The sequence below is a fragment of the Choloepus didactylus genome, chromosome 1 (assembly GCF_015220235.1).
Source record: "Choloepus didactylus isolate mChoDid1 chromosome 1, mChoDid1.pri, whole genome shotgun sequence".
Lineage (NCBI taxonomy): Eukaryota > Metazoa > Chordata > Mammalia > Pilosa > Megalonychidae > Choloepus > Choloepus didactylus.
In genome coordinates, this window is record NC_051307.1 from 98,383,646 (window position 1) to 98,399,919 (window position 16,274).

The following is a 16,274-nucleotide window of genomic DNA, read 5'->3' on the forward strand; positions in this document are numbered from 1 at the left end:
TTTAGGGGAACATATGTATCAACAGAAAAGGCTATAGAATCAAACAAACTAGAATTTGATCATTAATCTTCCTTCTTACTTAGTATATGATTATGGGCAACTTACTTTATTATTTTCAAGCTTCATTTTTTTGTATGTACATTAGAGATAATAACTTTTATATCATAGGATTAGTTTGAGGATTAAAAAATATCAAACAATATATTCCAAGTGCCTACAGCAGTGCCTGTCATAAAATAACTGTTCAATGTTTTAAACTATTTAAAAACAATAGTAATTTTAATCATTGTATACTTGCATATTTCTTCAATGAAGCCTTAGGAGTTTTTAATAAACCTTTCATATGCAAAGCAAATCAGTATCATACCATTTTAGAGTTGGACATTGACTTGAAAATTATCCAATTCAATGCCATCTGTTTAAAGAAGAAGCAATAAACCTATAAGATGAAACTTCTTAAATATGGGTTCATGGCTGGTTAGTGAGCAAACCTGACCTAGAGCTCAGAATCCTGACTGAATCCAGTGTTCCGCCACAGAACCACGGCTGGTTTCTCACTACTACCCATCGTTAAAATGGATGCCGCATCAGGCAAATCTCAGGAAATCAAGTTAGGGAAATGACTATGTACCCAGCAGTAATATCACTTTTTCCATTCAGTTGATCCAAATTATTCAAGTTTAGCCTTTTGTGCAAAACTGAAGTAAATAATAAAATTTTCTATGTAAACAGTAGCACCAATTTCATTATGTTCTCTCAAAGGGAAAGTTGCGTAGCTATGTCTAAATCTTGTCTTAGCCTGGTGATATCTGTAACATTAAAAACCATCAACAGAACAGATGAAAATAATTTGTTCTAGCATCTGAAAGAAAAAACCGTTACATTTGAGTTAGGGTAGGCTGTGTTTAAGTATTGTTGACAGTATTTAAACCCTCTTGCAAGTAACAGACCTTCATATAGAGAGGGGTGGTGCCATCTCAGCTGCTCAGCTGTGCCCCAGCAGGCTGAGCATGGTGCACTTTTTGGCTCACAGCGCCTCCGACGGTCAGTATGGGGAACTGCGTGTACAAACATCCCGCTCGCCTCTGTCTTCCTGTCTCCTGAGTTATCTAAAGAGATGCTGCCTGCACTCCTTTCACTTCTTCTGCTTTTCACAGAGTCATCTCTCAATAAAACCTACCTCAAGTGAATCTTTCCAGTAGATATACTCAGACAGATATTTTCCCAACAGCCAACACTGAAAACAGCTTTCTTATTAATCACTTAACATTCATTAAGCTCAGTGTAGTATTGAGTACCATATAAAGGGCTTTATAAGAATTAACCTACAATTGCTCTAATAAAAAAAGTAACCCTTCTCAAAAAAAAAAAAAAGAATTAACTAATTTAAAATGTAAAATAGCCATATAAAACAGTTATTGCTATTATCTCCAATTTCAGATGAGGAAAAGAGTTCAAGAGGCTAAATAACTCATTAGTGGTAGCACCAAGATTCAAAATAAGTAGCAATGACTCCAGGCTACAGTCTTCTCCAGTACGAAAAAACAAACAAACAAAAACCAATTCAGAAAAGAGAGGATGGCTGTTCCACATGCAATCAGAACACAACCTAGATATTCACGGATTCTTATAATGGAAAGCCACTTACAGATAAATCCAGCCTGTTGTTTACAGCCTGGGAAACAGAAAGAAGTAAACTGTTCGTGTTCCCCTTGTTTTCTCCAGTCCAATGGTGCATCCTCAAGATGTGAAGCCTTGGTTCATTTGCTTAGGTCCTTGGGGCAGTGGCTGTGCATGACTTTTCCTGGGAGTAAAATAGCATTAAACTAATGAGCTTAATTGCTGCTACTAGTAGGGGGTCGGGTGGGGATGGGTTGGGGTATAGAAGTGGGAACATCCAAAGGGGAAGTTGAGTCCTTTGCCCAGAACCAGTTTCATTGTGACCAGAGGCTCAGCATTTACCGAATTGAGATTATGTAGTTTTCAGGATATGTATGATCTAATGTTTAAATATTGACTTTAAATTGGTAGCAATCGGTTAAGCTGCACAACCTAGTGGAGGATCACAACAAAGTCCAGGTCACAATCAACATAAAAGATAAAGGTAAGTGATATGTTCTGCCATCTTCAGCATCCTCATACTGAAGGGTGGAATCAGTCTCATTTGTCCTTGATTATTAGTCAAGAAGAAAAAAAGTCTTTTCTGGTTGGACTCAGAACTGGGACTGAAGTGAGGCAAACAAGGTATCTATTATCCAAAATTTAAGAAGGCAAGGTCATGCCAATGTTGACCCTGCACTAGTAGCACCCTCAGAATGAGCATCTCCTAAATTTTGCTACTAGGCAGCTTGCTTGCCTCCCTCTAGTACCAAGGCTGATTGAGCCATTCCTATCTAATATCTGGGTTAGTTAAAATTCATTCTTCCCTCCATATTTTATTCATTAGAATATTACTAGGTGAGCCTTCTTCAGGCTCTTCTTTTATTCCCCAACTAACCATTTCAAACAGCTGCTGCATTATAGATTTCACACTGCCATCCTTGTCCTCGGACTGAACAGGGCCTACAGATGGCTGACTAAACACTCGGCATTTGCTCTAAGTTAGCCTGGAATGGGGTGCCCATGGCTCTCTGCAAGAAATGGAGTGTGCCCCAGAGCAGACCTGTCTGAATGGTTTGCATAAGGCCCCAATGCAAGGAGACAGTGTGCTATAGAGTCAGGAACCCAGCCAAAGAGAGCAAACAGAAGCAAAAGGGCACACTTCTTGGTCGGCCAATGCTCTTGGGTATCCACTGTGAACAGAGCCCTGAACCAGCTACAAGGGTCCAGATGGCATTTTGTGGCTAAGCTAATCCTTTGCTATGTCCCAGGAACCAATTCCCTAACCCTGGTTCTCCTGGAATTTGCAATTGAGCAGAGAGAGGTTTAAGCAGGTGAGATGTGGAGTAGTTTTTGGCCAATAGGTTGATAAGAATTCCCAGTTACCTTCATCAAGTAAATAGAGGAAGAGGAACAGCTAATCATGAAACTTTGCTGTTCTGTAGGTTTACAGCATTTGGAGTCCCGTCTCTTGGTTCCCGGAGATGCTCTTATTCTCCCAGGAAAATTTTCACTGCCATGTGATGCTGTTCTGATTGATGGAAGCTGCGTGGTGAATGAAAGCATGCTCACAGGTAGGTAGGCAGCTATGATGGAGCTTCCTCTTCCTTGTCCAGCATCCAGGCCAAGTGTTAGCAAATCAGATCAACATCTATTTACCTGCTTTATACCAGGCCCCATGCTAAGAACTTTGAGAAATCAATAGGGACATGCCCAGAGTTTTCATCTGAATGGAGATACAATATACACAAACAGGAAAAGTTTAGCAATATAAGAATTAAGCCACAATAAATATGAAACCAGAAGAAATGTCTAATTCAACACATGATTAATTGCCAGATGGGCGAAGTGAATTGAGTGCTTTGGGTTCAGAGGAGGAGGAGGACACGCAACTGTTTGAAACACAATCTTTTTATGGTTTATTAACATACCCAGACAAGACACACCTTTAAAAGCCACTAACTCCCACACTTGGAAGGGTGTAGAGATTTTATCTAGCCTTACACTCAATGGATGGAAAGCTGAAGCTCCTGGAAAGGAGCTTGAGTTGAGCCTTAGGGGAAAGTCAGTATATCAGTTCTGCTTTCCTTGAGATTCATCTTTCCAGTTGATCTCATGGCAGAAAACCAGTCTTCTAGATAGAGTTCGAACTTAGTTCTCATTTGTACTCTGTAAAGTCTGCTTGAATTTGCGTAATTAGTAAGGTACTATTTATAAAATATTCTTTAGCAAAAAAAAATACACAGTCCATGATAATGAGAAGAAACTACACTGAAACACAAAAATAGAAACAATTTGCCTTTTTCTGTGCTTACAAATTGTTGAATTTTTCTGTTTCCAAATGGTGTGAAGAAAGAGGTAAAAAAACCATAAAACTTTAAAACATCACCTAAGTGTGAAGGGAATTCATTATCTATTCCTAAATTGTTCAACACAAGCAGATTTCACATTAAAAATGAGTCTGCTTAATTTAAAATTGAGACCAGAAAATGCAGTAAACTTAAATATGTTCAGTATAATTACAAAATACCCCTTTAATGTGCTGAAATCTAACTGCCTTAAATGATAATGATGAGGATTTGCATACTGATCACATCTTTCACCCAGAATGTTGCTATAGTACCCAACGTGCAAACCCAAGCCCAAGGAAAACTGTCTTCCTCGTTGGAACCCAGCAACTGCTTCACATCTCCCAGCTGCCTGACTATGAAAAATGGCTTCTCTTTTTGGCAACAGAGAGCATGACAGTGAGAAAACAGGGGGAGTGAGAGAACAAGGAAAGGTTTACTCTCCTCTGACTGCCTAGGGTGTACAGTACTTGCCTTGATTCCCAAGAAAACTCAGAGAGTTCCAGAGACAGAGAAAAGGCAAACAGCACTGCCTTTCAACAAATGTGCAACAGTTGTCCTAAAATGACCTCAAATACTAAGTGATCTTTCCTAGGGTCTGTTTCTGGAACAATATAGTCACCAGTGCTAATATTTGTGTAACCTAAAATTAAGTTACAATTTTAGAGAGAGATGCATAAAACAGATATATGTATACTTCTCATTAATTTCTTCAAAAACAGCTTGTGCAAGCAAGCTCTAACTAAATACTTTATTATGCAGCCTACGTAGATAATCCCACTCACGTACGTATTTGTAGAAGGGATCTTGATTGAACAACCAGAAGATTAGGTCATATTCCTGAAATGTCTTGCTAGGGTATTTGTCCACAAATGTGACCCAGATATGCTTTTCTCCCCTCTGCAAAATAGTCCTTTGCATATATAGAAGTCTTTATTATGTAAGAACAAATATTCCTAGTACCTCTATGACAATTTAGATTTTATAAATAACTTTTATGTCTCACTTCATCATGGCAATAAACAAATTAGACTAGTTGCTGTTACGACATCCAGTTTACCCATGAGGAAACTGAGGTGAAAAGAGACTGGGAATGCTCAGGTAGCAAGTGAAAGAACCAGAATTGGAGGTCATGTTGGCTCCCAAATATAAGGGACCATAGAGATGGGAAAGACGATTCTAAGGTGGGCAAAGCTGTTGCTTTTTTTTTTTTACGTTCAGTTTTACTGAGATACATTCACATACCATACAGTCATCCATGGTGTACAATCAGTTGTTCACAGTACCATCATATAGTTATGCATTCATCACCCCAATCCATTTTTGAACATTTTCTTTTCACCAGAAAGAATAAAAATAAGAATGGAAAACAAAAGTAAAAAAAAAAAAAAACATCCAAGTCATCCCTCCCATGCCACCCCAATTTTCATTTAGTCCCCATCCCCATTTTTCTGCTCATTCACCCATACACTGGGTAAAAGAGAGTGTGATCCACAAGGTTTCACCATCATCGCACTGTCACCGCAAAGCTGTTGCTTTTATTTCAGGGCCTTGTCACATTTTCATCTCTCCTTGATGTTCCCATCTATAGCATGTGTCCACTGGTGGGAGACTCCTCCTCCTCATCTCCTCAGCCTCATCCTATTGCTATAAACTCAGTTATGCAAGAAGCTTAACTTTATTTTATAACTACACATGTTTGTATTTTGGCTCCAATTTTTTCCAACTTTGAAAGTATCCATGGTGAAGAATCCAGTGTAAGTTATCCCCTATCAATTAGAAGGTCCTCCCTCGTTCCTTGTCTGGCCAATTTAAGGTGCTGAAAGTACTGGGAGGGGCATCTGCTCTAGGTCAGCTCCTCTTTCTGTTGCTCCCACTCTGCTTTGGGCTTGAGGAAACCAGCGGAGGCCTCCCTGCCTGGGAAGAAAGGTAGACCCAGGTACTTTCTGCCCTCCTTTACACAAACTCATTGCATGTTTCCATACGCTACTTTGGTAGGCAACCCTTTTCTCAGGGACATACAAAATTTCCTTTGGATTTTCTTCCAACTCCCAGTTCTGGGACTATGATTTAGCTAGAGAAGAAGCTGAGGGAAGACTTGGTAAGCAGGAAAGCTTTGTTCTTTCTCCCAGGTAGAATCCCAAATCCATGATCACAACTGTAAATGACTTTTGAACTCAAAGCTGGTTATCAACTCCCCTGTCCTTTATTTCTGCCCCCTTTACTGAGGCAGTGATGGCCTCGAGATCTAGCTCTCCAAAAGGGGAGGGATCCAGAGGCAAAAGGATTGCCATTGGGGGTGGGGGGAGCAGGAAGGAGAGAGGTATTAATAGTTTGAAAATCTGTCTTGACAGAAGAGATAATTTTTGTTGTTGTTGTTACATATCTTACCTAACAGCTTAAAAGCTATGGAGATGGGATTTGGATTCATTGTTTATTCATTCACTCACTCATTCCACAAATGTTTATTAGCCCCTGCTCTGGAACCAGGAACTCTATCAGATGCTGGGGAAACAAGGCAGATAAAATTTCTAGAGGGGGAGACATAACATGAAAGTGGATAAATAATATAACTTTCCAATAGTTATAAGTGCCATGAAGAAAGGAAAACACTTAAACCCAGGCCTTTGCTCCCAGAGCCTATGTTATATAGGGGTAACTATGGGGAAGAGGAGAGCATGTCACTCACTCTGCCACAATCCACTTCGCTTTCCCTCTAATTACTGGGATCAGTGGTTTTTCTGGAAACATTTATGTGTGAAGGATGCAATGACCTGAGTTGGACACAAACGAATTTTCCTAGGAGGTCATTTCAGATTTAAATCCTGTCAGATAAGCTCATAATCAGCAGCTAGGACAGATCTTTTCCTCTTTTCCTTTTATTTTCCTTTCTTTCTCTTTTCTCTCGTCTCCTTTCTCTCTAGCTTTCACTTGTTTATTCATTCATTTAGCTATTTACTCAATAAAAGTTCAGAAACATCTACTGTGTACCACACACTGTGTTGTGTGCTGGAGTCACCAAGACAAATGAGATGTCCCCCGCCCTCAAGGAGTTTACAATCTAGTAGTCTTGGAAATATAAATAAACAAGGGCATGGCATTTCAAACACTATCACCTGGCTCATTGGGGACAAAAGAGAGAACCTCTACTGCACATTGGACAAGAGCTCCAGGTCCCAGAACTAAGAGAATAGCTAATGATGAGCACGCTTCCTTCTGAAACCCTCTCCAGTCCTCTTAATCCCCCCGCCTTTTATAGACGAATCTCTGCTTTCTGGAGTTCCCAAGAAAGGCCCAGACATGAGGCTCCTTATTAAATGTGAATAGTATAAAAGAAACTTGAAAATCATCTCAGTGTATAATCATTTGATTTGAGAATTATCTACAAGACATATTGTCTCCAATATTGTCTCCCTCTCTCATTGACCAAATACATGAATGTTTCCTGATATCTTCAGTTGTATACACAGGAAATGTTTACTAATATTAGTCTAAATCTACATTGTGGATTATTATTCTGTGATCCAAAGACAGAAAAATATTTGAAATTACTTGTAGGTATCAAGTTTTAGCACAATTTTTTTATTCATTAGCATTCACAATTAGGAAGAATTTAATACTTAAGTTAAAAAAGTGATTTCAAAACAATGTGTTACAAAGATTTTGAGACTTTTCTAAAGGTTCTGTTCTTTTCACAAGGCTGTTTAGAATGCAATTGATAAGTTGGATGAAATATCATAATCCTTTTAAGAAAAATGATTTAGGGACAATGTCTGACTAAAGGAATTTCCTGAAGAATATTTGAGATCACTTAATAAAAATGTTATAGCTTCTTACACCTTAGGATGCCAAATATTCACCACAGTATTAAACTAGTTTTGCAAAACCCAATCACAGAAAAGCCTGGGTAATTGTTTTTGTTTAATTCATCCATGCATTCACCAAAAATATGTGCTGTGAAACTACTATATACCACTAGGGAAAATGAGGGATATAAAAAGGTATACATCTGAAATTCCTTGTCCTCAGTTATACCTAGAAAGAGAGAGAGAAGACATAAATTTGTATAATTATAATCCATATAATACTATTTTCAAATTAGAAATATGGCAAGTTATCATGCTAATTGTACATTTAGCAAATGACTGATGGAATTTTAAATTCATTCTAGAGTACTTCAAATCTGGGAGCCAGGAAGTGTTATTGACACTTTAATTTTGTCTCTGAAATTTACCCCTTTTGCACTCTGTACTAATTTTCTTTGTACCTTAGATATCCTGCCCTCCAGCCATCAGGGAAAGGCAGAAGACTGGTATGGGGAAAGGGAAATCAGTGATAGGAAATGTGAGTAGCCTAGTTTAGCAGGAGTTTGTGTAGGGAAATAGCAGGTTTTGATGCTCCAATTATGGTGGGCTTTGACAATCAAGCAAGAGAGTCTGGGCTCTATTTAGTAATGACAATGGGGAAGACTAAGGAATTTTGACCAAGAGAATGGGATGACAAAAAGGGGACTTTGAAAGGATTTATCTGGACATTGTGTGGGATAATTGAAGGGAGGGTAGGCTGGAGGGAAGAGATCAACTAGGAGATGAAGGCAGATTGTGGTTGAGATACATATTCATAAAAATGATTCATTAGTTCCATTGTAGCTTCAAATAATTATCCAGAGAATATGTTTGCACTTCAAAGAGCTAAACAAATCACAGCTAAGCCACTGTTAGTGCAGCCACCGTGACTCAGATGCTGATTGCCAGTGAGGCAACTGGGGTCCAGAGATAAGAGTCCCAGAATGACTCCAAGAGGCACACTCAAAAGGAAGAAACAATAGGACTTCAAGAATCTTTCCATGAGTAGGCAGAATATGGGTAGAGGAGGACTCAGAGATGATGCTGAATATCAAGTCTGTGACTCAGCAAAATGGTGGTATCATAAGAGGAATAGGAAAGATTAGAGGAGGTTTAGGGATGAAATATTTGATATGGATTTCAGATATGTTGAGTTGGAAAGGCTAGTGGGATATCCAGGTTGGGATGAATAGCCAACAAGAGGGAAATACAGAACAAAACCCAGGAAGGAAGAAAGATGATGATAGATCTTAGTGATGTACTTATCTATTTAGAAGTGCTAATTAATGGGAGTGAAAGCTGAGCTGATTCAGGAAGAGAAAGGAGAGATCCTGTCCTGTTATATTAACTTCTGTCTCAAATGAAAGCTCCAAAAGGATCACAAGGAATATTTTATAGACTTTATAGAGGAAAAATTTCTCATTCGTCATTGTATTTCTAGAACTGCTTACCTCTACCCTCGCACCCAAGGTCTCAACTATCCTCAACTCTTTTTAGTGCCCAGAGCACATGGTGCTCTATCGCTTACCTCTTCCATGAACACTCTTCTCTCCTTCCTGGGCTGGCTGATCTTACTCTCCTTTCAAGTTGTCATTTATAAATTGCCCAGGAAATCTTTCCTGATCCTCTGTTTTGGGTTAGATCCCCAAGTTACCTGGTACTACCACCAAAATACTTACATTATTATATTTTATGTGCTATTTACTAGCTTGGCTCCCTGAATTTTACAAGGCCAAGATTCCTGTCTCTCTCATTCATCATTATTCTCTGCCTCACAGAATAAGCATGTCAAAATATTTGGCAAATGAATGGATGAATGGGAGGATGAATGGACAAATGAGGGAATGAAAGGCAAATAGTAACAGCTGTTCATATGCTTCCTAGCTCCTTCATAGCCTAAAACCTTCCTGGGCTTAAACAACTCTCTTAGCTAAAATAAGCTCCTTTAAAATAAAATCTTACCAGGCAGACCAGTTATGGAAATGATAGGCAGATCTTCATAAGTATTAGAAATATAATAATCAATTTTTCCATTTCTTGTACCACCATCTAACTCATGGGATGGGCATTGAGACTGGATGGGTTATGGTTTGCATAATTTCTTGAAGCTGGAAAGTACCAGCTCTAAATAATTACCTGAGTTCATGTGGAGTCAACAAAATGCAATCTCATTTAGGAGAAAGTATACCTGTTGCAAAGACGCCATTGCCCCAAACAGAGAACACCATGCCTTGGAAATCCCACAGCCTGGAGGATTACCGGAGACACGTGCTCTTTTGTGGAACAGAAGTTATTCAGGTGAAGCCCTCTGGTCAGGGGCCTGTAAGAGCAGTCGTTTTGCAAACAGGTAAGTGGAATCCACTTTTGTAAATTTAGTCCAAGATTGGGGTGAGGGGAGTTGGGTTAGAAAAATTTTGTTTAGGACTATGGAACTTGTCACATTCTGGTAATCAGTCATACTGTTTTCCAATCAGACTCCTGTTTTTCTAAGTTACCACCATTTCCAACTGAATGGTTCATTGTTAAACCCTTGTATGTGATGAAGGATGAAGCAAATCTCCTCGAAGGCAAAACTGTTTTTGCTTTTGCTTGTGTCCATAGGCTGCTTCTCTTTTCTCTCTACATGTCCTCTGACTGATATCCAAGAAAATCGTTTCAACACTATGAGTGCTTTTTTTCTTTCAAAGAGTTGCTTGCTGGGCCGTTATTTCAAACTCCCTGCTGTGCCAACTACAGATACATGTATATATTTTTAAAAAATTACTTGCCCTCTTGCTTTCCATTTCTCTTATTTTTGTATTATTTTTCAACACGTATCTGCACTTTAAACCCTTCTCTCAGTGGTTCATCTTCTCTGGTCACTGCGTTCTTCAGTTCCTTAGTCCTCTTTCCCTCAGCTTCATGGGTGAATAGGTTGCTGCATTGTGTGAGCCACCGAAACACTTACTCCAAGAGCAAGAGAAATTAAACAGCTAAATGGATGCCATTTATTGCTCCTGGCAAATTATAAGAACAATAAATGCAAATACCTGTGTTCCGCTTTGCTAATGCTGCCTGTTTGCAAAACACCAGAGATGGATTGGCTTTATAAAGGGGGTTTATATGGTTACACAGTTACAATCTTAAGGCCATAAAATGTCCAAGGTAAGGCATAAACAATTGGCTACCTTCACTCGAGAAAGGCTATTGGCATCCAGAAAACCTCTGTTAGCTGGGAAGGCACGTGGCTGGTGTCTGCTTGCTCCCAGGTTGGATTTCAAAATGGCGTTCTCCAAAATGTCTGCATCAGCTTCCAACAGCTGTCTTCAAAATGTCTCTCTCAGCTTCAGCTAGCTATGAGCTCCTTCTGTCTGAGCTTTTATAAAGCTCCAGTGAACTAATCAAGGCCCACGCTGAATGGGCAGGGCCACGCCTCCATGGAAATTATCTAATCAGAGTTATCACCTACAGTTGGGTGGGTCCCATCTCCATGGACACAACCAATCCAAAGGTTCCAACTTAATCAACACTAATATGTCTGCCTCTGCAAGAATGTAGTAAAGAATATGGCTTTTTCTGGCGGGCATAATATATACAAACCAGCACACTGTGTCAGGTCACAGCAGGGCTATTTTTCACTCCATATTCAAACCCTTTTAACCAATCCTTAATTTGCTCCAAACCACTTTTGGTTTTGGGGGGAAACTGTATTAAAGAAACGTACTGCACCTGTGATTATCTTCATGTAGGTTACAATACAGCCAAAGGTGACTTGGTGAGATCCATCCTCTACCCCCGGCCTCTGAACTTCAAACTGTATAGTGATGCCTTCAAGTTCATGGTGTTCCTGGCCTGTCTTGGTGTTGTGGGTTTTCTCTATGCCCTTGGAGTATACATGTACCATGGAGTAAGTACTGGGAGTAATGCTTTTCAATAGCACAGCTTTCTTTAAGAACCTGACCTAACTCAGGAGGGTTAGATGAGTTTACCTCATAGTACCACCATTCTGTGAATTCGCACTGTCCAATAGAGCTTTCTCAAATGCAAGAAATATTCCATATCTACACTGTCCAATATGGTAGCCCTTAGCCACATGTGGCTGGTGTACTTGAGGAAATGAATTTTTAATTCTATTTCCTTTTAACTAATTTGCATTTAAATTTAAATAGCCATATTTGGTTAGTGGCAATCACGTTGGATAATGCAACTATGAAAAAATCTGTGAAATTCATCAGCTCGTTTAACCCCTTGGATGGGGACAAGGGGTTATGACTTATGTGTGATCCCCACACCCAAACAGTCTCAGAGTAAATAATGCTTTTCTCAAGCCTGATACAATGTGGGGCAGGGAGGATTTCATCAATCATATCAGAGAATGGGAAGGGCATGTTAATTTGAGTCAGCAAAAGACAGAGGAAAAAATGCACAGGGGTCTTCTGGGACTAACAAGCAATTAAGAGATAAATCTAGCAAAATAAAAGTAGATCAGATTCAAGGGGATCTTGAATGCCATGTCTAGAAGTTTGAACTTTTTTCTAAAGTATTTGATGCACCTTGCCCCCACGTAATGCCTAACACATCATGCAGTCAATGAATTGCTGACGTGTTCTGGTTGGGTTCTGAAATGAAATTAACTTTCTAGTGTTACAGGGCTGTATGCAGCATGGAACACCACTTCCTTTTAAGCTTCAGGGAGTTGAGTTTCATTTAGATGCATCTCTTCATAGCAGAGATGGCTGGGGAAGGGGAGGGTTGTCACAAATGTCCTCTGAGGTCCTTTCTGGCTGTGAAAGTCTGATTCTGTCGTGAACCATGCAGTCTCACTGTAACATATGGTGAATTTTAGCAGTGAGGGTGGGTAGGAAAAGAGAGGAAATTGTGAATAAAAGGGTCTAAACATGGGTTTCTAAGAGTCCAAACTAGACAGGCCTGGCCTAATTACAATGCCAAAACTGGTGGCATGTGTATGTTCTTTCTCTTTCTGTGTGTGTGTGTGTGTGTGTGTGTGTGTGTGTGTGTGTGTTGGGGAAAGTTAAGTATTGTTGAACAAAGACACAGTAGCAAGAATTTCTAGGCAATATTCATGCTTATGTGTAAGCACCAAGTAGTCATTTCAATTTGAAATAAGTCTCCAGGGAGCATTTCCAGGGTAGGGGACAGTGGAGGAGGGCAGGGCATCCTGTCACTAGTTGAATGGATCCTGGAAAGAGCTAGGCAGAATATCAAGGCCAGTGGAGCTGGAATTTGAGGCATTTGTGCCAGTTTCATCTGGGAAGCAGGGAAGTTGGCAGTCGCTGGGAATGAAGGTTTCCTGGGCAGGAGTCAACATCTAATATACACTAAGGCAACAAGACTAATCCCAAGCCCCGTTTTCTTATGGGTCAGAGACTGTGGGCCTATTGGCTGTCTCTGTGTGCACTGGTTCAGGATGAGACAGGGCTGAGTCCTCAGGGTCACACTTCCTCTGTGGCCCTGGTGGGGAAAAGCAGGAATGAGGGCTTTGTGATAAACTGAGATTGGACAAAAGCTAGCAGCCACTGTACTGAACTTGAATCTATGTTTCCATTGTTCAAAAGAGGACTCAGTGACCAAAATAGTGGTTTCTTTCATGAAAGGTGGTAGAAGGTAGAGCCATTAATATCTAGGGCATGTGAAAAATAAAACAGGCAATGATGTGATCTGATTCGCCTATGAATGAGCTGTGTGAGCCCCCTCTGCAAACCTGCTTGGGATCCAAACTCACTGAGAATTGGTGCAATAATATAACATTGAGGTCAGTGTTTTATTGGGTACTAGAAGTAGGACGGACAAGGTTTCAGATCCTCACCACTTACTTAGCATGGGGTCTTGGGAAAGTTATTTATGTTTTTAAGCCTCAGTATCCTCATCTGTTAAATGGAGAAAATAACAGCATTCACATCACGTCATAAGGAGTAAATGAAACAATGCATGTACCCTAGCACACTGCCTGCTCCACAGTAAGTGTCCAATACAGCAAGCTATTTTTATTATTGATTTCCCTATAGATAATAATATATGAAGGGATCTTGGCAGAATCTTGGTCATATTTTTTATCAGGTTGCCATTCATTCAATATGTGAAGTCAGCCTCTCCTCTGGAACAGATACTGTGCTGGGCTCTGGGACTTCAAAGAGGAATAAGCCACAGCTGCTGCATCTGAGGAATTTGTAGACTAGTGGGGTAGAGAGATTTATAAGCCAAAAGTCAAGGCTGTATGTAAGCTGTTATAATCAAAGACCAGACCAAGTGTCCGGGGAGCCCAGAGGATGTGATGGGCAGAGAAAGGATGGGCTATCTGGGCAGAGGTGTTAAGGGGAGAGAAAACAGATTCAGGAAAGGTCGGGATGGATATGGAATAGGGATTTGGCGTCTGCTTTCTTCTGCAATGGGAGACAATTTGTTTATTCCTTAGGCACAGTCCCAAGAGCATTCTGAGCCAAAGGGTCTGGGGCTTCTATGTTGTCACAGGATAATGTTGCCAGGAGAGCTGCCAGCCTGCTCTGCTGGACTGATCTTTACATCCCTCTCCTCTCCAGGTCCCTCCAAGAGACACTGCGACCATGTCCCTGCTCCTCTTGACTGTGACTGTCCCACCCGTGCTGCCAGCCGCCCTCACCACAGGCATCGTGTATGCACAGAAGAGGCTGAAGAAAAAGAAAATCTTCTGTATTTCCCCACAGAGGATCAATATGTGCGGGCAAATAAACCTCGTGTGCTTTGACAAAGTATGATCCAAATTTCCAGGTTGGAGGTTAATGATTTCAAACATGGCAGAGCTGGCCAGGAAGGGTCTCAGAGAATGTCTAGTCCAGCGCCCTCATTTTACAGATGAGACACTGAGGCCAGAGAAGGCCCCACCTTGAGCTGGAGTGAGGCCATGGTCTAGAAGCCCACTTCACCAAGTAAAGAGTTAGCCATCACATCATGAACTTTGCTCTGTGAAATTTAATATTTTTGTTTCTGCTTTGGGTTTTGTGTTTCAAACAATCTCTTCCTGTCATAATTTGAGTGACTGGATTTTTTTCAGGCAAAAAGAATTCAAAGAAAATTTCTGTTCCCTGAAATGCTGTGTCCCAGAGCTTGAGTGAACACATTGCTTTCTCCTCCTTTGCTTCTTTAGGAAGGCGAGGAGGGGAGTGGACAATTACAAGTATTTTAACAGTTTGGCTCCTCTTTTCCCTTTTGCGACCCCAAAGATCAAGGTTCAGGGCTTGGGAAGGTCTTGGGGGTGCTTAGGGAGCTGGAAAGGTGGCAGAGGAGGAGAATATTCCAGATGGGGAGGGCTGCTGCTGCAGGTGGGTCCTGAGACCTTGTCCCCTGGCTTTCCTATGGGGACCCAGAGGGACTTCAGAGTAAGCCCCTGTGTTCAGATCCAACAGCCGAACTGCTTAATGCAGTGTCTTTGGTTCATTTGCGCTTGAATAACTGATAAAGGAAGCATCTTTTGCCATTTTCTTAATTAACCCACATAGGTGGTGAGCCATGCCCCGTGCTGTTAGAAAGCCCCATTGAGATGTTCCTTGCTCTTGGGAAGCTCATGGTCTACCTGAGGAAGCAGGGAAAATGAGGGTGTAAACACTGGAATGCCATGAGATGCCTGCTTCCTAGAAGTCTGAGCAAAGCTTCAGGGCATAGTTACCTGCTACTGAGCTGTGGCTTTGGTTGTTGGGTGGACTGAGGGGAGGGAATGGGCCCCAGCATTGGAGGACAGCAGGTCAGAAGCACATGGGTGTGAAGGGCCTGGGGCAGGTGGGGAGCAGAGGGCAGCAGGGTGTGGCCGGAGAGTAGGCTGTTGGGTAGGAAGTGAAGCTAGAGAGGGAGACACCAATAGGTAAGGGCCTGCTGTGCCAAGCTGAGTGGGGCCTTGTCTTGAAGGAAAAGGAGTGCCAATGACATTTTTATAGATGTGTTTTATATAGTGCATCTGGGAGAACTGGTGAGAAAGGAAGGATGGGAAGGAGACAGGACTGCGGCAGAAGCCCTGTCTGGAGGACATCCAGGGCCAACTGAAGAGCTAATTCATTGCCCAAGACCATGAGGGCAAGAGTGGAGAGTAGAGGACAAACTGGAGAGACCCATGAGGTAGAATTGACTCATTGGTCACCAATCAGATGCGGCATATATCTTTGATTATTTCAGTTTTACTCTATTGTGCTTTGTCTGGCAGAGAAGTTCCTCCACTGCCAGCAGTCAAAAACCAGTAGAGTTAACAAAAGCTTCATTTTGGATTCAGGGCCCAATGACAACCCCTTGGAAGTTTTCTGATAGGGACTCCTATGACTTACCCATCAGCCTCACTAGGCCTGGAATATGGGAGGAAGATTTATAAAACATGTTCATCATATCTTCGTCTGTTTTATAAACTAATTTTTTCCAAAGGGCATTTAGTTTATTTCCTGTATAAAACCTTGTCCTCTGCATCCTCATGTACTCCTTTACTAGATTGCCTGAGGGGCCTTTCTAGGCATACTTGGCCCAATTC

At 41.0% G+C, this 16,274-nt stretch overlaps 1 protein-coding gene across 4 annotated transcripts in view; it reads left to right on the forward strand.

The window, feature by feature from the left end:
• Positions 1 to 16,274, forward strand: part of ATP13A5 (ATPase 13A5) — a 131,458-nt gene that overhangs the window by 64,552 nt on the left and 50,632 nt on the right. For all 4 annotated transcript variants that reach the window (XM_037838149.1, XM_037838169.1, XM_037838159.1 and 1 more), the window contains 5 exons: positions 2,032 to 2,104; positions 3,045 to 3,173; positions 9,969 to 10,139; positions 11,521 to 11,678; positions 14,329 to 14,517. In XM_037838149.1, coding sequence (XP_037694077.1) covers positions 2,032 to 2,104; positions 3,045 to 3,173; positions 9,969 to 10,139; positions 11,521 to 11,678; positions 14,329 to 14,517 — 720 coding nt within the window. The remainder of the gene's footprint in view (positions 1 to 2,031; positions 2,105 to 3,044; positions 3,174 to 9,968; positions 10,140 to 11,520; positions 11,679 to 14,328; positions 14,518 to 16,274) is intronic.